The sequence below is a fragment of the Gopherus flavomarginatus genome, chromosome 3 (genome assembly GCF_025201925.1).
Source record: "Gopherus flavomarginatus isolate rGopFla2 chromosome 3, rGopFla2.mat.asm, whole genome shotgun sequence".
Taxonomy (NCBI): Eukaryota; Metazoa; Chordata; order Testudines; family Testudinidae; genus Gopherus; species Gopherus flavomarginatus.
The window spans coordinates 158,984,120-159,009,651 of NC_066619.1; the positions used below are offsets into that span (position 1 = coordinate 158,984,120).

The 25,532-nt window shown below is 40.9% G+C and overlaps 1 protein-coding gene across 8 annotated transcripts in view; it reads right to left on the reverse strand.

The window, feature by feature from the left end:
* The window catches only part of HELQ (helicase, POLQ like), a 34,461-nt gene extending 9,202 nt beyond the window's left edge, over window positions 1-25,259 (reverse strand). The window contains exons 1-14 of one of the 8 annotated variants that reach the window (XM_050945125.1): window positions 24,975-25,259; window positions 18,876-19,689; window positions 17,025-17,203; window positions 16,070-16,270; window positions 14,349-14,421; window positions 11,378-11,475; window positions 10,305-10,403; window positions 9,428-9,573; window positions 8,065-8,304; window positions 5,351-5,492; window positions 4,883-4,987; window positions 4,030-4,252; window positions 2,033-2,190; window positions 344-533 (exon numbers count right to left, since the gene is read on the reverse strand). In XM_050945125.1, coding sequence (XP_050801082.1) covers window positions 357-533; window positions 2,033-2,190; window positions 4,030-4,252; window positions 4,883-4,987; window positions 5,351-5,492; window positions 8,065-8,304; window positions 9,428-9,573; window positions 10,305-10,403; window positions 11,378-11,475; window positions 14,349-14,421; window positions 16,070-16,270; window positions 17,025-17,203; window positions 18,876-19,689; window positions 24,975-25,139 — 2,820 coding nt within the window. In that variant the 5' untranslated portion in view covers window positions 25,140-25,259 and the 3' untranslated portion in view covers window positions 344-356. Of the gene's footprint in view, window positions 1-343; window positions 534-2,032; window positions 2,191-4,029; window positions 4,253-4,882; window positions 4,988-5,350; window positions 5,493-8,064; window positions 8,305-9,427; window positions 9,574-10,304; window positions 10,404-11,377; window positions 11,476-14,348; window positions 14,422-16,046; window positions 16,271-17,024; window positions 17,204-18,875; window positions 19,690-24,974 lie in introns of those variants that run through there. The other 7 variants (XM_050945123.1, XM_050945121.1, XM_050945122.1 and 4 more) reach the window with 7 other exon arrangements.
* Between the last annotated feature and the right edge of the window lie 273 nt (window positions 25,260-25,532).

A 25,532-nucleotide genomic window follows, 5' to 3' on the forward strand; every position in this document is an offset into this window, starting at 1 on the left:
GGGTATATTAGCTTGTCTCTTTTCTTTAACCTATTAATTTTAGGTGCTAGGTGGCTAGTACAGTAACTCCTCGCTTAACGTTGTAGTTATGTTTCTGAAAAATGCGACTTTAAGTGAAATGACGTTACGCGAATCCAATTTCCCCATAAGAATTAATGTAAATAGGGGGGCTTAGGTTCCAGGGAATTTTTTTTTAACCAGACATAAAACTATATATTATATAGATATACACACAAACAATTTAATATTGTTCACAGCTATGAGGATTGTGAAGCTTGGTTGTTGCCTCAAGCGGCGAAGGGGGAGGGGAGGAGAAAAAAAAAAAAGCTACGATCAGCAGCACTTTAGCAGCTGCTCTACTGCACCGCTTCTTTCTTCGGCGGCCGGTCCTTCCCTCCGAGAGGCACTGAAGGACCCGCCACCGAATTGCCACCGAAGTCTCGGACACGCTGCTCCTTTACATTGGCCGCCCCAAGCACCTGCTTCCTGCACTGGTGCCTGGAGCTGGCCCTGGCTGCAACGGACTGTTCTTCCTGCAAGCAGTAGACAAAGCAGGCAGCTGCCAAATGATGTTAGCAGGGAGCATTGCACAACTTTAAACAAGCATGTTCCCTAACTGATCAACAACGTAACAATGAAACAACGTTAACTGGGATGACTTTAAGTGAGGAGTTACTGTAGTTCAAAAGGTTTACTCCTGGAGGAATTCTGCACCACTGCACAATGCAGAAGTTTGCAAAAATTAATGTTGGGCACGTAGGGAAATAACCCACCTCCTTCCCTGATGAACCAAGAGACACACCCCACTCATGAACTTATTTGCTACACCAATACTGTATTAAGAGTCCAAGTCATTCCATGGGTGGCATGCCCAGGCCCACTTATCCACTGATGCTCTAAAAACTCCCGCACCCCAATCTGGGTCTATGCTGGTTATGTGATATGTATGTATCTCATGATCCTTGTAACCGATACCTGTAATTCCTCATAACTCAAGCCTGACCCCAGATGTACAGTACATTCTCTCGTGTATATTTAAATATACACATTAACTTTAATAAAATTTTTAAATCTTTCCTTTTTTCCCCTACAGAAATGGGCTGCAGAAATGCTGGCTGCCGAAGTGCCATCGGAAACAGTGGCAACCGACTGAGCTGCCGCCAAATTGCCACCACTATCTTCTGCAGCAGCTCAATCGCAGCTGCTGTCTTTGGTGGCATTTCAGCAGTGGCTCTTTCGAATCAGGCCCTGCACATTCTAAACCCAGCCCTGTCTGGGGGCTAGTGTGTAAGAGTGTCTGGGCCAGAGGGGACCAGCAGCTGGCCCCTGGGTGGGAGAAGGTGAGAGTGTCTGGGCTGGGGGGGAGAGGAGAGAGAGGGAGTAGAGGGTGTGAGTGTCTGGGCTGGGACGGGGGGTGCTGCTGGGCTTTGGGGGGGTAGAAAGTATGAGAGTCTGGGGCCAGGGTGGCCCCACAGCTGGGCTCTAGAGGGGAGGGGTTGTGGATGTCTGGGTTGGGGGTGCTGCAGCTGAGCTTGGGGGGGTGGGTGAGTGTCTGGGCTGGGGGGCGCTCTGCAGCTGAGCTCTGGAGGGATGGGGAAGGTGAGTGTCTGGGCCGGGGGGGCCACAGCTGGGCTCTGGGGGGGGGTGTGTTTCTGTCCCCCTTGCTGGGCTCTGGGCGGACAAGGTGGGCAGAGAAGCAGGAACTGGGTTGTCGTAGGGGTTTCTTTAACTCTGCTCCTGGAGGAATTTGTGCGTGTCTCTGTATTGTTACAGACATGCCTGCTGACGGGTATTTTGAAATATATTACCAAAATAATTGAAACTGGTGTGATTACATAGTGTTATTTTGACAAATACAATTTGCAAAATTTTAAAATATTGTGCACAGAATTAATTTTTTTGGCGCAGAATTCCCCCAGGAATAAAGGTTACAAACACAAGTGAACAGATAACAGAGGAAACAGTTATATAATTCAACCTATATTTTGCTGTGCAGGACAGCACTTGGTATATGGTTGAAGCCATGTCTTACCTGTCTAAAATAGATCATCCAGTCTGGTCTACAGTGATAAGTCATGTCATATGGAGTTGTCAGATAGAGAAGGTGAAGGCAGCTCTCAAGAACTAGCCCCTCAAGACCTTTTTTCAAATCTCTGTAGAGAGCATCACAATAGGCCAAGTCTATAGAGCCTAAAATGAATAAGATACCAGTTTATATAACAGTGAGAGTTAAGTATAATATACTGTATCATATGTAATTCTCTCTCTGTTCTTTCTTTAGGGACCTTTAATAAAGCCCGTATTTCAGTAACCAGCACTCCCAAATCAAATTTGTTAAGTCAATAAAAAATGCATTTTACTTGCCTCAAAATAGCAATACTTCATGAGGATGACACCCTGGGGAGTGTTACTACAACAGAGGCCAAATATACTTGGAACTCGTTTGTATAAAAGGAAAAGCAGTTAAAACGAAGGGAAGAATGTAAGATGCTTGGTCTCTATTTTTAATGGGGGAATATCTGAATATTAAAACTCAGTAGTCAAGACAGAAACTGCAATACTGGATCAGATCAGTGGTCCTTCTAGTTCAGTACCAGATGCTTCAGAAAAAGGTGCAAGAAGGTAGAGCTAATCAGTCTCCCTCATTAGATGACATCAATAGTCAGAGACTGTCTTAAGTCCCAAAGCATGACATTTAATATAACTTCCACAATTTTTGTTATTGATTATAGCAAGTCTGGAAATTCTCGATATCCATATAAACGTCCAATCCCTTTTTGAATCTTGCTAAGTTCTTGGCCTGAACAATTTCCTATAACAACAAGTTCTACAGTCTAATTAATATTTTTTCACACAACATGCAATCAGTTTTCAGCTTCCCATTTTAATTTAATTTAATGCCCCTCTGCTCTTGAATTCTGAGAGAAGTCCCTGATCTAACTTCTCAAAAATTGCATATACTTACATTACATCCCCTCTTTTTCGTTTCTTTTCTAAGGTAAACAATCCCAATCTTTTCACTCTCTCTTAATAGGAGTTTTTCCTTTCCCATGATTATTCTTGTTACCACTCTGAATTCTCTCGTTTAGCAGTATACTTCTTGAGATGGGGAAACGTGCATTGCACACAGTATTCCTCATGAAGCCACACACTGATTTATATAAAGGCATTATAATATTCTCCACCACATTCCTCATTAATCCTAACATGGTTCGCTTTTTTGATCAGTAGCTACACACCAAGCAGAAATCTTAATCTTCACTGAACTGTCTACAATGATGCCAAGTCCCTTTCCTGAGTTGATAGAGTTAATTTAGAAATCAGAAGAGGTGCACAAGAAATTTACGTTTCCCCTGCCAATGGGCACTACTTTGCATTTATACACCCTATGTTTGTCACACTATTTCTCATTCATCTACTTTATTTAGGGTTCTTTGAAGTTTCTCGAAACCTCTCTGGTCCTGACTAACCCAAATCACCGTATGTCATTTGCAAAACTTGCTACTTCACTACTCACCCCTCTTTCCATGTGCTTAATTAATACATTAAACAAACATGGGACCTACTACAGAACCCTAGACACCTTGCTGTTAACCTTTTGCCAAGATGAAAATTGACCATTTAATCCTACTCTTCGCTTTCCTGTCCTCCTACCCACTTTTTGATCCATGACAATACTCTGCCTCTCATCCCATGACAACATAGCTTCTTTAAAAAGGCAGCCTTTTGTGCAGGGCCTTTCTGAAGTCTAAATAGTTTATGCTCACCATTTTTCCTCTGTCTACTACTTTACTAACAGGTTCAAAGAATTCTGAGACATTAGTGAGACATGATTTTCCTTTACAAGGGTGCTGGTTACATCTTAGTATATCATGATCTTGCAGGTGTTTTATTATTTTGATTTTAAATTATCATTTCAGAAAGGAGATAAGAGGTTGGATGAAAGTTTTAAGTGAGTAAAGAAAAGAAGTCCAGATTTTAAATGTTATTGTGAAAAAAGTACAATGAAAATGAAGAAAACTTTCTCACCCTTGTAAGTAGCTTGACCCAACTGTGTGATCTCTAGATTACTTTGGGATTTTTGTTCCTTTTCAGAGGTCATTTTTCCTTTTAGTAGTCCTTTTTCTATCAGACATCCCAGTGCTTCTCTAGTTATAGCTGAGAGGCTCTTTTCTTTAGACAAAAACTGTTGCTGAACACCGAACAGTGTGCCACACATAAAGTGGTAGATCTCTTCGGGGGTTCTTGCAATCTACAACATTTTAGTATGTGATTGCAACATTACGTTTAAACAATCTGACTATCATTATACGCAGCATGATAGGTAAGTGTAAAGCTACAATCTTCGTCTAGCTGAAAACATTATGCTTACTGAAAACATAGGGCAACACTGTTCATTTTATGTTGCTACAGAACTGTGTGATACCTAAGTTATACTACAGACATTCTGGCTGTGAGAGATCAAACACTACATGACATTCTGCTCTAACATTCCAGCTTTCAGTGTATTACTTTTTTTGGGGTGGGTGGGTGTGGGGGAATGGCTCTTTAAGGAGTGAGTAATACAAAACATGTTTAAAATCAACGAGGAAACAGAGCAGAAACCACTTGGAACTTGTCTACATTAGGAAATTTTTTCATCATGTTTCAACATGATTTAACTGAGTTAGCTAACACAATGACGACCTCATCATCATCATTAGCGTAGACAAGGGCAAGTTGTGCTCAGCACTGTGCAAGCTAGTCATGGTTAAACTCAAGGCCTTAGTGAATACTAATATAACTGATTTCCATCTTAGTGAAACATACAGTTATTCTGCATCCACACTCTAAATATCAAACTGCATCTCTTTAGTTGCTCACAAAAGAGTTAAATTGTTACCTTTAATCCAACCAAAGACAGGAGCAGGCTTTGGATTCCCTTAGTGAATTCAAGAAAGAGGTTGCTGTAACAGTTCTCCAAAGGACTGTTTACTAAATCCCGAACCTAAAAAACAAAAACAATTGTTATTTACACTATTCATTCATAAAGTCTCCACAGGTGAAAAATATTCCACTTTCAAAAAATATCTTGAAGGTTTTTTTAAAAATATCAAGCTAGTAAATAAGAAAATTGCTGGAGATGTCCAAGTTTTAGGACAAGTCCTTGTGTTAGAGACTACATATGCTGCAGCTCTGGCTGCTCTCATGACTGCAGAAAAGGGTCCCACAAAAATAATTATTACAAGGAGAGTAAAATAGTTACTGCTGCTTTCAAATGAAGAGCTGGGGGCAAACAATTCAAATCCCCTCCTCCCCCCCATCAACTTCTTCTGATGACTCAAGCTACCACATTTTTTTAGTAAGTTACCAGATGTTTGTCTTTTTCTTGCACTATAAGAATACTTTCACCAGCACTGTCAATGCCAGCTCGACCAGCTCTGCCAATCATCTGCTTATACTGGCTCTTCTTCAGGAACTCTCTAGCAACATAGGGAGCTCTTAAAATAACCCTACGAAAAAAGAAGAGACTTTGAAAAAGCTACGTTCTGTAAACCATCAGTAAAGTTATATTAAACACAAAGCTCTCCCTAAAAGAAAAGTGTCTATTTGCCTCATGATGCAAGACTCATTGTTAGTAAGAATTATGCATGCCTGTCAAATACAAAACATACCCCAACAGGTCTATTTGAAAATCAGGAGCAATACTGAGCACGTGGAAAGAATCTTTGATAAAATATGAACAAGTGCCAAACTGAATTTTGTATCAGCTTAAGAACTGTATCTAAACACCTTATTTGTGTTAAAAAAAAAAACCTAACAAAAAACAAATAAGCAACTATGCCAGCCTGCATTGCTCAGTCATTACATTTTCAAACAAACACCATTATGCTTTCTCCCAGGCTGCCCTTCACACTTTGGAAGAGCTCCTCATAAACATCCACAAAACTCACTCATTCAAAACACACTTTCTCCAAGATGTCAACAAAAAAAACTTGATGATGAGTAGGGCTGCTGGTGTGCTGAGACTACAGCCTTGCACATGGTCTCATACTGTCTCATGGTATCCTTGTATCCCCCCATTTGTCTCTCTGTATCCATCTGTTGTCTCATCCTATACTTGGACTGTAAGCGCCTTAGGGCAGGGGAAGTCTTTGTGTTATGTATTTGTACAGCATCTAACACAATGGGGTTCTGGTGCATGACCAGGTGCTACAGTAATACAAATTATAAACAGCACCACAATGTCATCAAGGACTTTTACAGATAATCCACGAGTTGCCTTACCTGCATCTTTATACTGTAGCATCTCCTACTACCATCTATAATTTTTAAAATATTGATTTGATGCAAAATGAGATTCACCTAAACAAACAATTTGGACTTCTGTCTACACTCTACAGGGTTTAAGTTTTATTTAAATTGAGAATGTAGAGCAATAGGAGAATTATTTAAAACACAAGACACGCATATTCCATGAATTGTCAAATAAAGAACAAAAATGAGTTTATTTCCAAGCCCTCAAAAGTCTCCCTGAGTAATAACTATTTAGAAAGGCTATTTCTAAAGAATTCTACAAAGAAATAAAGCCAAAATTGCATTTTGTCACATTCTAGTTATATTGGATAAAAAAATCTAAATTTAACAAAAAAGATTAAACACAAACTCTGTCTCTAGATCACAGAATTCTAATATAAAATGTTAAAAGGAGACAAATCTGTTTTATACTGCCAGATTATTCAGCAGCAAGTCTACAAAAAATTGTGCAGCTAAGATTTACTAAAACACAAATATTACAGTTTAAATCACGCAATTTAAAAGTTGAGTCAACTTGAATACAACAACTTACAAAAGTAAATTAAAATTAGTTTCAGGTATAAGATGTTGTGAGCCCTCTGCCAATTTTTGTGGTTTTATATCACATTTTCCTTTTTTAAAAATTGTTTCTCTTTTCCCTGGTTGCTACATGAAAAACCCAAACACGTAGGGAAAAAAGATTTCCTACTCAATGCTGACAAATGCACAAAGACAACAAATTGGAATTACATTTTTATTCTCTAATCTCTTTCAGTTATAGTAATTTACTATTGTACATTGATGAGTTAAGACTGCAGGCTATCAATAACCAATTTATCTATTAAAGTGTAATTTATTTTAAAAGCTACTTTTGGATAAGCCCTTTTTTCTGAAGCAGGCAAGAAGCCATTCTCCAAGCCAATCAGAATACATAAGGTAACTGATCACACTGAGAAACAATGTGTCAATATCCTGCCAGAGTGTGTAAGTATACCATTTTCGAATGGTAAGACAAGACCATGATGAATAATAAATCATAGCATCTGAAGTTCCAGAATGCATTAATTCAGCATTTGTTTTCAGTAAATGCATCAGCATTTACACAGCAACAGGTCATTTGGACACACTGCTGTAATCACCAGCATGACCTCAAACATACAGATTGAAGAGATGTGCTCTATGCTAATACATTTTTGGGTTGTCTACACTTTTCAATAAAAGGACTATTTTCAGTGTAATTCCACTCAGAAAACTCTCTAAAAATAGCATTATCTGTTTCCTTATTTACTATCTCAGTGATTTAATATAAAATGTTCTCTGTTTATAAGTAAAGTGATGGTTTTCTTAACTGCCAGCTCTATAGATTCTACCTGAAAGCCAAGATGTGTTCTTACAGTCTCATGCACCATCGTAAGTAACAGATTCTGCAACCCAAATTCTGCCCTCAGTTATGCCTGTGCAATCATCTGATTTGGTCCTGTAATTGGAATTTAGTTACAATTCTCTTAATTATACTTGAGTCAAAACAGAATGCAGTTTCATTGTTCAGAAGGATACTGGCCCAGCAAGGTTCCCAGGAGCAAAAAGCAGAAACATTCATCTTTGAAGTCAGCAGATATGACTAACAACATACAAAGAGAACTACTGAGTAAATTGTGCCATGTCTAATCGCTATTCAGAGTGCAATCTCATTAATATAATGTTGACATCTCCAACTTTAGACAATGCAGGAGTTTTGATAATATAGGGTTTAAATGAATCCTCAGAAATACTTTTTGCATGACTAACCTTCGAGCTGGCAGGTTGACTCCAGCAGCTAGCGTAGATGTGCAAGTAAGAAGGCACAGAACACCTGTAGAATAAGCCTCCTCTATACGTTTCCTTTCGTCACTGGTAAGGCCGCTGTGATGGTAGGCAATACCAAATGGAATGGTTCCCTTTAGAACAGGACAGAGACCTCCTTTACCAATATTCTTCAAGTCCTTAATAAGCTCTTGTTTCTCGTTTTCCTTGTGATTTTTATATTCCCTTGAGTGGTTGGGGGTAAATAAACAAAAACTTTAACATTTACATTTTAACAATTCAGTAACTACATTAAAAGAAAAGGATACTTCTAATTTCTCCTGCCCATTCTCCATTACTACAGCAAGAATATGTTCACCTCAACCTCTGAAGTCCAGAAAACATTTTCCAGTGTTTCTAATATTATTTTTAACAAAATGAGAATCAACGTTAGTCAGTAGCGAAAAAAAAATCAACCTATACTCTCAGTCAAGAAAACAGAAAGGATCATTATGGTAAATGTTCTATTTCAAATGCACTGAGATGAGTGACGAAAATGATATAAACTGCCTACAAGTCTAGTAATAGCACAGGTTCTTTTCCTCATAGGCAGCAATCACGATGATGGGAATATCAAGTAGTTAGAGATTTCAATTTTCGGTATCTATTTTGTTAAAGTAATGAGATATACACACTGAAAATGAGTGTAAGTGCCATGTAACTTCCTAGAAAGATCATTTCTATAGATTTTTTTGAATTATTATTGCACGAATCTGAGCATATTGGTTGAGATATTGGTTGTTTCATTAACAGTGAAAAAAAAAGTTAAGATATTCAGCTTTAAAATAAAACCTAACTGTTTGTTTGCGTCTAACATTCACAGCATATGTAACCAAACACAAAGAGCTGCTTAACAGGCTACTGTTAGGCATGACCAAGAAGAGAACCACCGAGAGCATGAAAGGGACACAGTAAGTGCTGTAATTTACATAGAACAGTATGAACAAGATGGGAATTCCATACATGGTCTCAAAAGGAACTTCGTCATTTTTGCTCTTTTTTCTCCCCAGTGTTTATATTTTTTAAGCTGATTCTTGAAAAATTGTATTTTAGTGCCTGTTTTTGTTCTAAACCAAAAATGGGACTCTGAAACAGGAGTGTTTCCTTCAAACTACCCTATAACTCCTTTCACCCAGGGCAAGTTAATTTTTTTTTTGTTTTTGATCAGGCAAGGATATTTTTTTATCATCATTACCACCATCACCATGGGAAAAAGGCAGCTGATTAATTTTTGTGCTAAAAGAGGTAAACAGTCAAGGCTGATTTGGCATTTCAGGTATACTCTAAAATAGTGCTAAGAGAAACATACTTGTTCAGGTACTTGCATACCATTTCAGCTACATTTTCACAGTTCTTTTTAGTGGGACAAAAGACTAGGCAGGAGTAATTTGGAATGACTTCTGTCACCAAGGCAATAAGGTGGTCAGGGTCCATCTTCTGCAGATTACTAGAATACTGAAAGAAAAGAGGGGGTGGGGGGAAGTTACCACACACTCTACTTGTGGTTACTACATGAATTAAACCTAAGGTCTGGACCCTGCAAATCAATTCTGAATCTTTTGCTTTAAAAATGTAGAACATTAAGGGATGCTCAGAATTTGACTGGAGATAACAGAAAGGTGTGAATGGAACATTTTGCCTCTTTACTACCATTGGAGCTCATTCTGAACACTGGTGCTACATGTTCGATGCTATTGGTAGTCACTCTATCAAAGGAGAGGAGTACTGGTCTAGAGATCAGAAGGTTTTTGGGGGGTGAGGGCAAAGCAAAAAGTAGGTACAGACAACAAGGAGTTCTGATTTTTACATTATGGTCACCCATTCCCAGCTGTTGAGAAGAGAGGATGCTGGGGTGGTTTTCCTGGACCTTGCTCATAGGCGCTACCTTTTTGTATCAGCTTCTGGCTAGTTGTCTGAAATTTTCAAGCACCTCACTCCCCCAGTAAGAAGGGAAAAGAATTTCTCTCCCTTCTCTCCTGTACAGCTGGGAATAAAATTAAAATCTAAAAAACACCTCTCATGTTAGTATTTGGCCTTCTAGAGACCACTTGTCCATTGACATTCTTTCCCTTTATCATACTTTATATTTATGAACCAATGTGTCCTAAGAATACCTTAATTTACCTTAATTTTTGAATACTGTATACCTAAAGAAATAAAAAGTTTAATACATTTATCTGCATTACCTTGAAATTAAGAAGACGTGAAAAGGTAAGGCCATTCTCTGCTTTGTTGTCAACTTCATAGATACTATCTTGTATTTTAACATACTCCTTTAATTCTACCTAGGTTGGTTAAAAAAAAAAAGATATATTAATGTTAGTCAAATTACTGTCCTCATCACTACAACTTTTAAACTATGAGATCTCTTGGAAATACATTTCCAAACTCCAAAAAAATAAAGAACCATTCTTATCTCCACAGCCAAGAGCTGGCATAAGGCATTGACTTGCTTGTCCCTTACCTCCAAGAATTCATTACCTCAGGAAAATACCTCTTCTACCAAGTGGTAAAGTACAGCTTGGCTGATGCTGTGAGCTTCAGGACTAGTGCACAAATAATTTACTTTCAGTTTTGCATGCTATTTTATCTAATGTTAGTTACCTTGAAGGGAATCAGTGAAGCTAAGTATCTTTCTGAATTGCAACAGTATAAGTTAAATATAGTTTGTATTGTGTGCCACTTCCACTGCTGCCACCTATCTTTTAGAAAATAAATGTGATTTGTCCCTGGAAATCTAGGCAATCCAAACAATGAAGGACATACGTTTTTAATTCTCAAAGCAAAGGATCATTTTTTTTAAACATCAAACTGTATACCCTCTTTTCCCTGCCCAGGTAGAGAAAACAAACGAGAAATTTCAGCGCAAAGGTTTTTTGTTTGCTTTTTTTAAAAAGGTAACTGAAGCATCTGATTGAAGAAGCTCAGTATACAAATGCCTTCTCAATCACAAAGAAGGGCTGGCCTACTTATAAATTTTGTACCACCTTAACTGAATTGATTAAGAAACCAACACAGTTAAAGCAGTACAACCCCCAAGTGCAGACATTTATGGAAATAAGCTGAACAGGTACAAGCACCTTTATACCAGTATAACTACGTTTGCACTTGGGAGTTATACTGCTTTAAACTGTGTTGGTTTCTAAAACAGTGTAACTGGTACAAAAACTGTGTGTTGAAAGCTCAGAGTATGAAACTAGCAGTCATTTTTAACTCTAAAAATGTTAAGCAATAGTTTTCCCTAGTCTTGAACACGTACTGGTCTAAAATTGTTAGTGTAATACTCCGCTTGCAGGAACTGCTGCAGGTCCCCAACATTGTTTAAAGTTGCACTCATTCCAATGATCTGAGTAGTTTCTATAAAATAGAAAATTAAATGTTGAGTACATTTTCAAGTTTGAAACTAAATATTTATTACGATTAGAATGTTAAAAATGTCACAAGATGTATTTATAGTCTTATATAGCACATATAAAAAGAACTGAATTCAGCATCTAGGCAGCTGTTTCATCATGTCATTAAAAAAAAAAAAAAAAAAGACCAAACAAAGCAGGCCACAGACTTTTGTACCTATTTCAGTGAAAGTTATCACAGCACAAGCAAAGTTCAGGTTAACAATGAACATATTTTAACACAGTAGTTGCCATACCAGAGCCAACTGTTGTAAACCCAACCTAACTCCGTTAAAAAAGAAGAATTAAGGGAACAAGAAGCTGTACTATCTGTGTAGGAATTAAAGCTCTCACAGTGGTCATTGGGTTAGACCAGCGGTTCTCAAACTGTGGGTTGGGAACCAAAGTGGTCGCAACTCCATTTTAATGGGGTCGCCAGGGCTGGTTTAGACATGCTGGAGCCTGGGGCCAGAGCCCCACAGCCCAGGGCTGAAGTCAAAGCCTTTAGCCCTAGGCCGCAGAGCTCAGATTACAGGCCCCCTGCCTGGGGCTGAAGCTCTTGATGGTCATGATATAGAAGGTCCCATTAGACAGCAGAGACAGTGGTGTCTTCTACATAACTGGGTCCCAGACAATGCATATTTAGATTTCTTGAGTTTTACTCAGAACACCTAAGTAGCCGTTAGTGCCACACTTGAACAGCACGTGCTGAGCGTTCTCATCCACCCTTCCCACTGACAAGGTAGGTCACTGTATTCTGCATCAGCTGAAGATTGCAGAGGTCCACCAGGCTACAATTGCATTAGGTGACAAAACACATGGTAATACTGTAGCAAGGTCTGCATCCAAAAAGAAAATCTCTGGGCTAGTCACAGACATAACAGAAGTATCTCACAGTGCCTTTTTCTGTGTACTTAGGAAAAAAAAAGATCTTACACAACCCATGGTCACAAACTACACAATGAAAGGGCAGTGCTCCCCACCTCCATTCTTCTAGATCAGAGACCCCCTTCCATTCATATAAAAAGAGTAAAACGTACCAATGATAAGCCCACTGGCTTCAAGACTGAGCTGAATAAGTTTATGGAGGGGATGGTGTAAACAGACCGCCTACAATGACATGTAGCTGATCTGCAACTGCTACATCTCCAATGGCCAGTGATGGGACACTAGATGGGGAGGGCTCAGAGTTACTACTGAGAATTCTTTCCCAGGCATCTGGCTGCTGGATCTTGCCCACATGCTCAGGGTCTAACTGTAATATTTGGGGTTGGCAAGGACTTTCCCTCCAGATCAGATTGGCAAACACCTTGGGGGTTTTTGCCATGTTTTGCAGCCTGGGGTCTGGGTCACTTACAGGTTTAAACTAGTGTAAATGGTGAATTCCCTGCAACTTGAAGTCTTTAAACCATGATTTGAGGATTTCAGTAACTCAGCCAGGGTTAGGGGTCTATTACATAGTGGGTGGATGAGGTTCTTTGGCCTGCAATACGCAGAAGGTCAGACTATATGATCATGATGGTACCTTCTGACCATAAAGTCTACGTAATTTATTTGTACGTGTTTCAAGAGGCTGACACTGAAGGGTAACGGCGTGCAAGGAGTGAGGGAAGAGATTTTATTTGGCAGTTTAATTTCAACATAAATCAATACCTTACAAATTCCAGACTGCCTTTTGTGAATCTCTTTGGAGTTGTGACCTACCAGTTACGAAACACTGTTCTAGATTAATCCCTTGACACAGCAGCATCCATCCTACCCAGATCAGCTGCAGACACTTCACTTCCATTTAAGTCAAAACATTTCTCAGGAGCTGAGAAATCACAAACACATCAGAAAACCATCAGAAAAGGAATAAAGAATTTAGTGTTGTCCCACACTGGTGACTATGGGAGTGTCTTCACAGCATGGTCAGCTTGAGTTAGCACACCAGTTAACTGCACTTGAGCAACTACAGTTCAAAACAACACTTGAGTTACAGAATGAGCTGCAAAGTGACCGGATTAGCTGCTGATGAGTTGCTGCAACACAAGCTGATGGGTCCCCACTGAAGTACTAGCTCAAACTTCAGCAGCACTCAGGCTTTGACCCCCCTCTCCCCTGAGAATGTCTATGCTGTAGCTGGGACAGTGCTTCCCAGCACTGATAGACATGTGCTAGTTCTGGTCCAGCTAGCATGTTAAAAATAGCAGTGTGGCTGCAGAAGCATAGGCAGTGACTTTTGCAAGCCACCTGAGTTCAAGTCCACCTGAGTGCCCGGGTGCATACTTGGGTGGCTAGCCTAAGCTGCCACCCATGCCACTGTGGCCACACTACTATATTTAGCATACTAGATCCAGCAGACTTAGGGCGTGTGTGTCTACCCATGTTGGGAAGCACATTCCCAGGTACACTGTAGACATGCTCTGAAAGGCTAGCGAGCTTGAGCTTACAGTACCACCTAACTCAAGCTACAGATTTTTGTGTGTGGCTCTAAGTCAAGTTATAACTCAAGCCAACTGTGCCATAAAGATGCATCCTATGCAATGGATAATATTTCACAGTGTCCGCCCCCCAAGGCCTTTATATACACATTTAACAGAAAGGGTCATGATGAAGGAAGAGGATTACTACATGGACACATCATGAACTCCAACAAAGCACTACAAATGGGTAAAAAATAACCACAGTGATCCATGGTGAAATACACTATTACCCTGTGGAATTTCTGAAATTTTAGAAACCGTGAAACTATAAAAAAATACATTGAAAATTGGATTAATCTCTCTCAAATTATACAAGCTGTTACTTAACATGATATTTTTAAAGGTAACCAGTCATGATGTAAGAGTTACTTACCGCTAGTGTAGAGAATTTTTGCAAGAATCATTTCCAGTATAGCTCCACGACTCCCCTCACCAAGCATGTGCAACTTCAGGGAAAAATAAAGAGAAGTGAGGCATGTTAAATTAGTTACTGACTTAGCAATATTTCTAAATACAAACCAGCATACCAATCAAATCCTAAATATTTTTAATATGGTAAATCTTTTGTCAGATTTCTCTGTGATTAAGTTTGGTGTATTTGACACTAAAGCCCCCTCCAATAATGTCATCTCATTATAAAATATATATATTTTTTAAGGAGAATGGTGAAAAAAGTAGATCTAATACCATACGTATGTGTTTAACAACAAGGTTTGCTTTCCATCAAATTAAATAACAATGGTCACAGGGATGGCACTTCCTGGAAGAAAATACTCAGTGCAGTGATCTTTATTATTACGCAATTAGGATTTATTCTGAACATCTCTTATCTTGATCAAAGCGTGCAATGAGAGGTCTGGGGCTGCCTGGGGGACCACAAGCAAGTTTCAGGGGGCCTGACAAGCATGGCTGGCGTTAGACTCACTAGGGCCCAGGACAGAAAGCTGAAGCCCTGCTGTGTGGGACTCTATCCATGGCCCTTGAGTACCACCACCCAGGGCTGAAGATGAAGTCTGAGCCACTTACCTTCACGATGCCCTCTGCAGTATGGGGTCCCAGGCAATTGCCCTCCTTGCTCCCCACCAACAACGGCCCTGGCTTTTATATGCAACAAAACAACTACTGTGGCACAGCTGGGCCATATGTGGTGGGGCCTCAGAAAGAAAAAGGTTAGGAACCCCTGCTTTAGAAAACAGTGATGGCCTTTTCCTAACAGTTAATGACAGTACAGCAATCACTGGCAAAGCAGCACTTAATTCTCAATGTTTTCTTCACAGAACATTTTATTAAAGGAACACCTCAACTTGAGTCATCTTGCTGGTAGTTACACTTAAAAATTAGACTATCCTAGCTATATCACTCAGGGTTGTGAAAAATGTCATGCACTGAGCACTGTAATTAGGTCATCCTAACCCCCAGGATAGATGCAGCAGTCACAGCTAGATCGATGGAAGAAAAGTTCCGTCAACCTAGCTACCACTTCTTGGAGCGGTGGATTAACTACATCGTTACAAGAAAAACCCCTTCTGTTGACATATGAAGCTGCAGCACCTTAGTGGCACCACTGTAGTGTAGTGGACATATCCTCTGTCAAATCTGAATTATCAGATTAGTTCATGCCACAAATGGCCTCTCAGAAACTCATGTGATCAAAAACGGTTTACACTAGACTGAACATGGTTTTGTGTATAATTAAGGGATCAGTAGAACACATTCAATGTAACCAGTTAAAGATTCATTTAAAGTTTGTTTTACACTAGTTTGGAATGAATGCCCCTTGTATCCTATTCTGCAAATGGCTGCGTTTTAGGTAGTTAACATTGGCCAACTATCTTTAAGAAGACTTCTCAGACAAATGTAGAGCCCACTGCTCTGTTAAGGAAGAGCCTATTCCAAATGAGCAATAATACACAAGACAAATCTTGGATACTCTCCAACTTGCTAAGCGATGGCTTTCTAATATAGTATCTGTACAATATGTCCATTTAGACAGTACATATACACAGGTTTAAATGGTGTATTTTTCTTGTAACTGTTTTGTAAATAAAATAGTAACATATGTACTAGTAACCTGTTGCAAGTTTTATAACAAACCTCATCTACTACGACTAGACCCAGGTCACCAACTCTTTCTGTTTCAATCAAGGAGTTCACTAGGCTGTGTCCTTTCTCTATAGTAGCAATGTACAGTGATTTCTTCTTTCTCCTTTTGATTGGAGGAAATCTTCCTTTACTTCCCGCATATTCTTCAACCAAGAAGCCTAGCTCTATTCCAAAACTTGACAAGGCCCAAACCTACAATATAATAAAATACAAAAAAAAATTAGATGAAGAGTAAATTAATTATCACACTTAATGACTCTGATCCTGCAATTCACTATATGCTGATGTATTTTCTGGCCTCAATCCTGAAATTAAGACATTATTTCATATATACATTATGCAACAATACAGCTGACAAGAAGAATTATTACTTGAACAAATGACTACTGTGAAAAGTGAAATGAAAGCTTATTAATGACAAAAATATTTTAGTATGTAAAATACTAAAATATTAATACTTTAAAGTGTTGAGATTTTTCAAACCAGTGAAAAACACTTTACCTGTCCTCCATAAATCACTTATTAGTTACACTGGACAGCTATTTTTTTTTTGCAAGATTATTTAAATGTCAACATGGATTTTAGAGTAGACTTGGATTAGAAGGAACTGAAAGCAAGACAACAACATTCCAAAAGCTCAGTGCAAATCCAGTTTTTCTCAACTCAATTAAAGTGGATATCCTTAACTATAGACAATGTACATTTCATCACAAAGAGTCCTTTGAGAGCCTCTTAACTGAACTAGAAAATAGAAACATACTTTTCATTTCCAGGCTGATATTTATTCAAGATACACAAGAATATATTCACTAGAAATCCCTTATGGATTAACAGAGGACTTAAAATATTTACAGTTAATTTTCCTACACTGGTAAAAAAAAATGCATGTATAAAAAGTAATATTATTTTCAAAATAAAACAAAAAACCAAAACACTGTTTTCACACCTTTTCTTGGACAATAGCCACATAAGGCAGAACCATTAAAACATCTTTCTGCCTGCAGAGTAATTCTTGAAGAATTAAAATTTCAGCTACAAGTGTTTTTCCACCACTGGTTGGCAATGAGTATATTAAGTTCTTTCTTTGTTGCAGAGATTCTAATGTTAAGCAAGTGTGCTGCCACTCTGTAAAATTAAAAGAAAAATTATTTTGCCACCTCTCCTCTCACATGCATGCTGATTCAGGATCAAAATGCAAGTTTTCTGTAAAACTAAAGGGTATGGGTATTGTCTCAGACGGCTTTCACTGACAAAGTACTGAACATTTCTGATGATCTGGCCTTCCAACTCTCCTCCTTGTAAGTGTTCACAGAACAAAATATTTCAATATACCACAAACAGATGGCTCCATCCTGCATATAGGTATTAAAGCATCTATAGCCACTGCCTGCCATTCAGATTGCCCAGGATTAAACAGCTTTCAGAAAGGAGAAATTAAAAACGGCTTCACGGATTGAACACCAGATATAGCTGGGCAAAATATTTTCAGTGAATAGTTTTATTTGCCAAAATATACAGTTTTGGTTGACCTGAAACTATTTGAGAATTAGTGTCCAGTTTGACAAATACAATTATTTGGTTCAGTGAAAAGTAATGTTTTGATTTTATTTAAAAGAACCATTTCATTTTGACATTACCAAAAAATTACCAGATTAAGTCACCCCAAGAACCTTAATTCCACTCACGTATCATCATCTGCACACTATTAAAACCCAGCAGGTAACCTTGCGCCTGAATTATGTATACAGGAACTCCTCACTTAAAGTCTTCCCAGTTAAAGTTGTTTCAGTTTTAAATTGCTGATCAATTAGGGAACATGCTCGTTCAAAGTTGTGAAATGCTCCTTTCTAACACCATTTGGCAGCTACCTGTTTTGTTCACTGCTTGCAGGAAGAGCAGCCCCTTGGAGCTAGCTGGTGGGTGGCTGGAACCAGGATGGACCAGCAGCCCCCCTAGCAACTCCCCATTCCCCTAGGTTCCCTGTGCAGCAGCTGTTCCTCTCCCCACTGCCATGTGCTGCTCCTGTCCTCTCCCTTGGAGCTGCTCCCAGAGACTCCTGCTTGCTGTATGGGGGGAGGGGGTAAGAGGAGGGCTAATGTCAGGATGTCTCCCCTTCCCCCCTGAACCCCACTTACCCGATCTTCCATAGAGTCAGGGGGACACACAACGGAGGGGGCTTCTAGGCAGTAGCTTCAAGGTCTCAGCAAGCTGATTTAACTAACAAGGCAGTGTACTTAATCCTGAGGTCAGGTACTTAAAGGGGAAATGCCTTTGGATAAGAACTTCTTAGCCGCTATACTTTCTGTTGATCAGGTAATTCAATCTTACCATACAACGTAAACAGGGGAACATATAACTTTAAGTAGCTACAACAATGTAACTCCAGCCTATTTACAAACCAATGAAAAATACAAATGAAATGAAATACAATGAAAAAAATAAAACTTTCAGAATTTCTTAGCAAAAGTGGTAAATAGCAATCATCTCTTCCCTGCACCCTGCCTCAGCTAGTTTTTTGAGAACTTACAAGCATGATAAGGTCATCTTAGGTTACACAAAGAATGCTTAGGGTGGATGGGAGACAGAGTTACAGTTTCCATATTTTAATGTTTAAAAAAAAATTAAGAGTAACCTTAAGTTTCCTTGCTTTCCACTTTTTGAGCGACAGCATTCTTTGAAAGGTTTTTCCTTAGAATTTATGGGTACTTAATTTTAGCTAATTCCATCTCAACAAACTTACTGTCCATGAATATATGATGAAAAGGTTGTATTGATCTGCTGGAACTATTATACTCACTGTAACACAAGAGCAAACAACTGTGATTTTTTAAACAAAAATTGTAATGGCTATTACCATAAAGTTTTTCAATCCCTCGGAACTGTACAAAGAGATCTTTAACTTTACTGGGTAACCCATAAAAAGGGCCAATGTCAACAGAAGAAGTTTCAATGGTTTTCTTGGCAGCACAAATTTCTTCAGACAGAACAGCTTCTTTGAGCTGTTTAGTTCTAGAAACCTGTGGAGTCTGAGCCTTGGCATTTCCAGTCATAGTATTTTTTAGGTGATCTTTGAGACTTTTTCTTTTATTCAAGTTGGACATGGTGCTTAGGGACAATTCATTATTTATTTTGGTGTGCTCTGCATTATGGTGACAAGATGACTGATTCAACATTTTATCAAGGCAAGAATTCATGTCATTAGCATTCTCTTTTGTACCTGATGATTTTCTAGAATCAACTGAGGTCTTATTCATTTCCTCAAAATATAGAAACTGTGATGATGGCAAGTCATCTAAAAAACAGTCTCCAGGTTCTAGAGTCCAGTTCTCTTGTTTACTTGTGATCCTCAAATGATTCTCTTCTTCAGTTCTGAAACCAGTTATGTTTCCTGCAGCAGAAAAAATCAGTTCCTTGCTTTTGGCATTTTGCAATTGAAAATACCCAAATGAAGGCTCTACAGTAGCTTCGTCTTCCATGTTTTTAGTACATGAAGTCAAGTCAATAGATTGAATACATTCCTGCTCCATATTATCAACTTGAGCCAACAAAGAATCATTTCCAGAAAAGCTGTCATAGTCACCAAACATGTCCTCTTCACTGTCATTATTATACTGAGAAGAGAAAAAAAAAAGAAAAAAAAAGTATATTTATGAACATTCAACAGCAAATGGGAGGCTGACTCAAATGCTGACAGGTTTATATCTGAAACATCTGACTCAAAACCAAAATTAAATCAGATTTCAATTTCATGAGTAATTTAAGCGTGCATTTCATTCTATTTGTGAAAGGTAATGGGTGGAATTTTCAAAAGCACTGAAGTGACTTGTGGTCCTAAATCACTGAGGCTTGGTCTACACTCAGATTTCATACTGGTACAACTATTTCAGTGCTAGTTATACTGGTATGACACAGCGTCAACAAGCTGCATAAAGAGGCCTTATATTGGCATAGCTTATTTCCCCCCTACTTCCCATTCAGAAATAAACTATACTGATATCAGCCGCCTGTTCACCAGAGCAACTGTTCATACTCAAGGGGTGCTTTATCTGTACTAATATAGTTGAAGTGGGCCAACTCTTGTGTTTAGACAAGCCCTCAGTCACATTTGGTGGCATTTTTTCCAAAGGAACATAAAATGAAAAGATCTTTAAGTGTTTTACAGAGACAGATGCTTTACAGATAGGTGCAATGAGGTACAGAGTGAAGGGTAAGTAACAAAGCTGGGAGGGGAAGTGAGTAAGGGTCAGACCAGAGTGAAGCATAAACCTGAATATCCTGGCAAAGAATCTAGATTAGCACGTACAAAAATGCATGTTACCCCAATTAAATTAGCCAATTAACTTGAGTTAACACACTAATGCCCTCTACGAGGTAGTCATCATATGTTTGGGGATGGGGCAAGTGCACATAAACCTGGACTACAAAGGTAAAGAGTTCGGAAAAGTGCTGCACCATAATAAGACTCAAATGAAATGTATGCCCCTAAATAAACAACATAACAAAACAGTAAGAGTACCAAAAATAAATAAATAAATAAAAAAGCCACCATAGCTAAACAACAGAGTGGAAGAGGTAGTTAGAGGCAAAAGGCATCCTTTAAAAACTGGAAGTCAAAAGCTCTGGTAAGTCAAGTATAAATGTATAATAAGGCAAACCAAGAAAGAATTTGAAGAACAAGCAGCTACGGACACAAACTAACAGCAATTTTTTTTTCAGTACATCAGAAGCAGGAAGACTGCCGAACAGTCAGTGGGTCCACTGGAAGATCAAGGTGCTAAAGGAGAACTCAAGAAAGATATGGCATTGTGGAGAAGCTAAATGAATTCTTTGCATGAGTCTTCACTGCAGAGGATGTGAGGGAGATTTTCACACCTGAGCCATTCTTTTTAGGTGACGGATCTAAAGAACTGTCCCAGACTGAGATATCAATACAAGAGGCTTTGGAACAAATTGATAAATTAAGTCACCAGGACTAGATAGTATTCACTCAAAAGTTCTGACAGAACACAAATATGAAATCGCTAATCTACTAACCATGGCATGTAAATCAGCATCTGTAGCAGATGACTGGAAGGTAGTCAATGTAGTGCCAATTTTTAAAAAGACTGCAGAAGCAATCCTAGCAATTACAGGCCAGTAAGTCTCACTTCAGTATCAGGAAAATTGGTTGAAGCCAGAGTAAAGAACAGAATTATCGGATACAGAGATAAACACATTATGCTGGGGAAGAGTCAACACAGCTTTTGTAAAGTGAAATCATGCCTCACCAATCTATTAGAATTCTTTGAGGGTGTCAACAAACATGTGGACAAGGGTGATCCAGAGGATATGGTGTACTTGGACTTTCAGAAAGCCTTTGACAAAGTCCCTCACTAAAGGCTCTTAAGCAAAGCAAGCAGACATGGGATAAGAGGGATAGTCCTCTCGCAGAGTGGTTAAAAGACAGGAAACAAAGGGTAGGAATAAATGGTCAGCTTTCACAATGGAGAGAGGTAAATAGTGGGGTCCCCCAATAATCTGTACTGGGAACAAGGCTGTTCAACATATTCATAAATCATCTAGATAAGGAGATGAACAAGAAGGTAGCAAAATTTGAAGATGATATAACATTACTCAAGATAGTTAAATCCAAAGCCGACTGCAAAAAGATCTCATTAAATTGGGTGACTAGATGACAAAAGGGTAGATGAAATTAAATGCTGATAGGTGGAAAAGTAACATGCACTGAAAAAAAAATCACATGTACAAAATGATGGGGTCTAAAGTAGTTGTTACCCCTTTAAAAAGGGATAGTGGCCTTATTGTGGACCATTCTCTGAAAACAAATGAGACAGATAATAAAACAAAAAATACCATAATACCAGTATATAATCTACGGTATGCCCACACCTTGACTTCTGTTTGCAGTTCTGGTAGCCCCATCTCAAAAAAGATATATTAGAATTTGAAAAGGAGCAGAGACAGGCGACTAAAACAATTAACCATATGAAACAGCTTCCATAGGAGAAATTAAAAAGACTGGGGCTTGTCAGCTTAGAAAATAAGCAGTTAAGAGGGGATATGATAGAGGTCTATAAAATCATTAATAGTGTGAATGAAACCAATAGTGAAGTGCTATTAATCCCTTCACTTAACACAAGAACCAGGATCACCCAATGAAATTAATAATGATTTAAAACAAACATAAGAAAGTACTTCTTCACACAATGCACAGTCAACCTGAGGAACTTGTTGCTGGGGTTGTTGTGAAGGCCAGAAGTATCACGGAGGATAGCTTTATTGCTGGCTATGAGCCAAGATGGTCAGGGACACAACCCGATGCTCTGGGTGTCCCTAAACCTCTGACTGTCGAAAGATGGGGCTGGATGAGAGCAGACCTTTTGATAGCTGCCCTGCTCACTCCCTTTGAAATATCTAGCGTTGGCCAAGGGGCAGGACATTGGGATAGAGGGACCATCGCTCTGACCCCCACAGCTGCCCCACACTGTGGCCTGGGACCCGGCTCCCCACCCCACAACGCAGCGTGGGGGGAATGACCAGGGCCGGTGCAAGGATATTTTGCGCCCTAGGCGAAACTTCCACCTTGCGCCCTCTGCCCCCACCCGTCCCCCCAGAGCATTGCTTATTATAAACTTTCAAAAATGAATACTGCATAATGTGGCATTGTTCATTAGAATTAATACATATTCAGCTTGAAAATTTATTAATTTCATTTAGCCTACATATTTAATGAAAATAATTGAATAACCTGACAGGGTGTGGGGCTGGCTGGCTCTGGGCAGGGCAGGGCAGGGGATGCAAAGCTGGTTGGAGATGAGGTGTGGGGTTGGCTGGAGACAGGGGGTGCGGGACTGGCTGCGTGCAGGGCAGGGGGTGTGGGGCTGGCTGCAGGCACGGCAGGGGCTGCAGCAGGGGCTGGATGGAGACAGGTGGTGTGGGGCTGGCTATGGACAGGACAAGGAGTGCAGCAGGGGCTGGCTGCATGCAGGGCAGGGAGTGAGGGGCTGGCTGTGGGCAGGGCAGGGGGTGTGAGGTGGCTGGAGACAGGAGGTGTGGGGCTGGCTGTGGGCAGGGCAGGAGGTGTGGGGCTGGCTGCAGGCAGGGCAGGGGGTGCAGCAGGGGCTGGCTGCGGGCAGGGCAGGGGGTGCGGGGCTGGTTGAGGCAGGGAAGGGGGTGAGGGGCTGGCTAGAGCCAGGGCAGGGGGTGTGAGGCTGGCTGTGGGCAGGGCAGGGGGTACAGCAGGGGTGGCTGCAGGTAGGGCAGGGGGTGAGGGGCTGGCTGGAGGCAGGGGAAGGGGTATGGGGCTGACTGGAGGCAGGGCAGGGGATGAGGGGTTGGCTGCAGTCAGGACAGGGGGTTCAGCTGCCATGGATGGAGCTGGAGCACAAAGAGCAGCTGCAGAAGGAAGAGCTGTTGAACAGAAGCTTCTGTGAGGAACCAGCTCTGTCCCATGGAGAGGTACCACTGCGGGATCTGCATTTTAAATAGCAGTGGGGACGCCCCTGCAGCCCCTTGCCCTCTCAGCCTCCTGGGCACTGGTTCTCTGCAGCTCACTCCCTAGGGGCTCAGCCCTGCTCCTCTTGCCCCCAGTCCCTCATTAGGCCTGGGTGCCTGTAAAGCATGCAGCATATCTTTGTACTGTGTTAACGACTCCTGAACTGGTGGGGGCTATGCCTAATTGCTGCCACTATCTCTTTCTTTGCTGGGCAATTAGATGACAATTAACTTGGAATAGCCCAGAGGGGTCAGAGTAGAGAAGGAGGGAGGAGAGACCTTTAGGTTTCAGTTCTGTGCAAAGCCGGTTAACTTTTCTTTTCAGTTGCCTATAAACAAACCTAATAGAGAAAAGAGTTTCTTCCTCACATCCCCTCCCTCAAAAAATCAGTTATGATTTTAATGGATCCAGACGCAAAATAATTCTGTAATCAAAAAGACAAGTTTCCTGCTTTCCCTTCCACAAAGATCTATTTCCAACCCAGGTAACTTATTATCTGTGGTAACTATGTTCTCATGTTTGAATGATACACTGTAGTGGTGTCGGAGTTCTTTGGAAATCCCTCAGCTCTTTTGCGGTGTTGGGAGTGAATGCTAGACCCTCAGTTAATTACTTTTACCTTACTTCACATGCCCATCTTTTGATCATTAATTTTTGAAGTTAAATTAGATTGTCAAAACCCAGCTTTAAAATGATGTTCACGCTGACAATTGCAATTTAATTGTCCAAACGGGGAAATCAATGCCTTGAAATTATGGGATCTAATTTTAAAATTGTATTAAAAAGGTGGCATTATAAAGGGGAACTATTTTAAAAGGTTTTACCAGCATCCTCATTACTGTTACCCAGGATTCTGCTTCAAGCAGTAACACAGGAGGGAGAGGGCAATGGACAGATTAGTGTTCAGTGGTACTTCAAACAAAAAGACATTTACTTTTAAATTATCTTGTTGATGCCTAATTGACGATCTAATAGCATGCATCAAGTACATCAAAACTTCGCTGAATAAGCTTGTTAGCATTTCTAAGGGGACACTGAACATCCCAAACAGTGATAAGTGGTGCCTGCGGACGGTCCACCGGAGCCGCGCGAGGAGCCGACCATCCGCAGGCACGACAGCAGCAGCTCAGACTCCCTCTCTGTCCCAGCAACAGCGGCTGCTCAACCATTTAAAAAAAGATTTGACTGCGCTTTTTGGCGCCCTAGGCAACCGCCTAGTCTGCCTAAATGGTTGCACTGGCCCTGGGAACGACTGGCTTGAGACAGCAGCAGTGCCCCTCCCCTGAGCAGGCCGCCCGGCCTACCCGTCCCCAACCGCTTAGCCTCATTCACTCCCATTAGGGGGAGATGGGGAGTTACGGCTGGGGAGGGAAACCAGGCGTCCTGCCTGCTCCCCCGTACCTCGGGGGTGGAGGGGGCGGGCTGCGGCTCCTCCCCGGCCCTAGAGCTCGGTCTCTTCCGGGCTGGAGGGTAGCAGGCGCCGCGGGACTGGGCTCGGTCCCCGCTCCTCTTGCGGGCAGAGGCGGCCCGGCTCCTCCTGCGCACCGCTGGGCCATCTCCCTCCATCCCCCGCCCCTCGGGCGCCACGCCAGGCCGGGGCGGTCAGGGCCGGGCCGGGGACGCCAGGCCTCTGGAGCGTGGAAACGCCTCCAGCGGCGCGGGGCGCAACGGCGCCGCCATCGCTAGACGGGGTGGCGGGAGCGGCTCCCCTCTGCCTCCCGCGCGCGGGGTCTTCTTTAGGAAACAGCCTCCCGCTTCCCAACTGTCAGCCAGCAGGACGCCCCGCCCCGTCCCAAATGTCATTTCCGTCCTTCAACCAACCATTAAAAAGAAAAGACAGAAGCGCGAAGTCGTCACGCGGCCTTCGTGTTCCCATTGGCTGCCTCGTGGCTAGCTGCACTCTGATTGGGTAGCATTTTTACTTGTTGGGCAAGGACGCCAAGCCCCATTGGTCGCGGC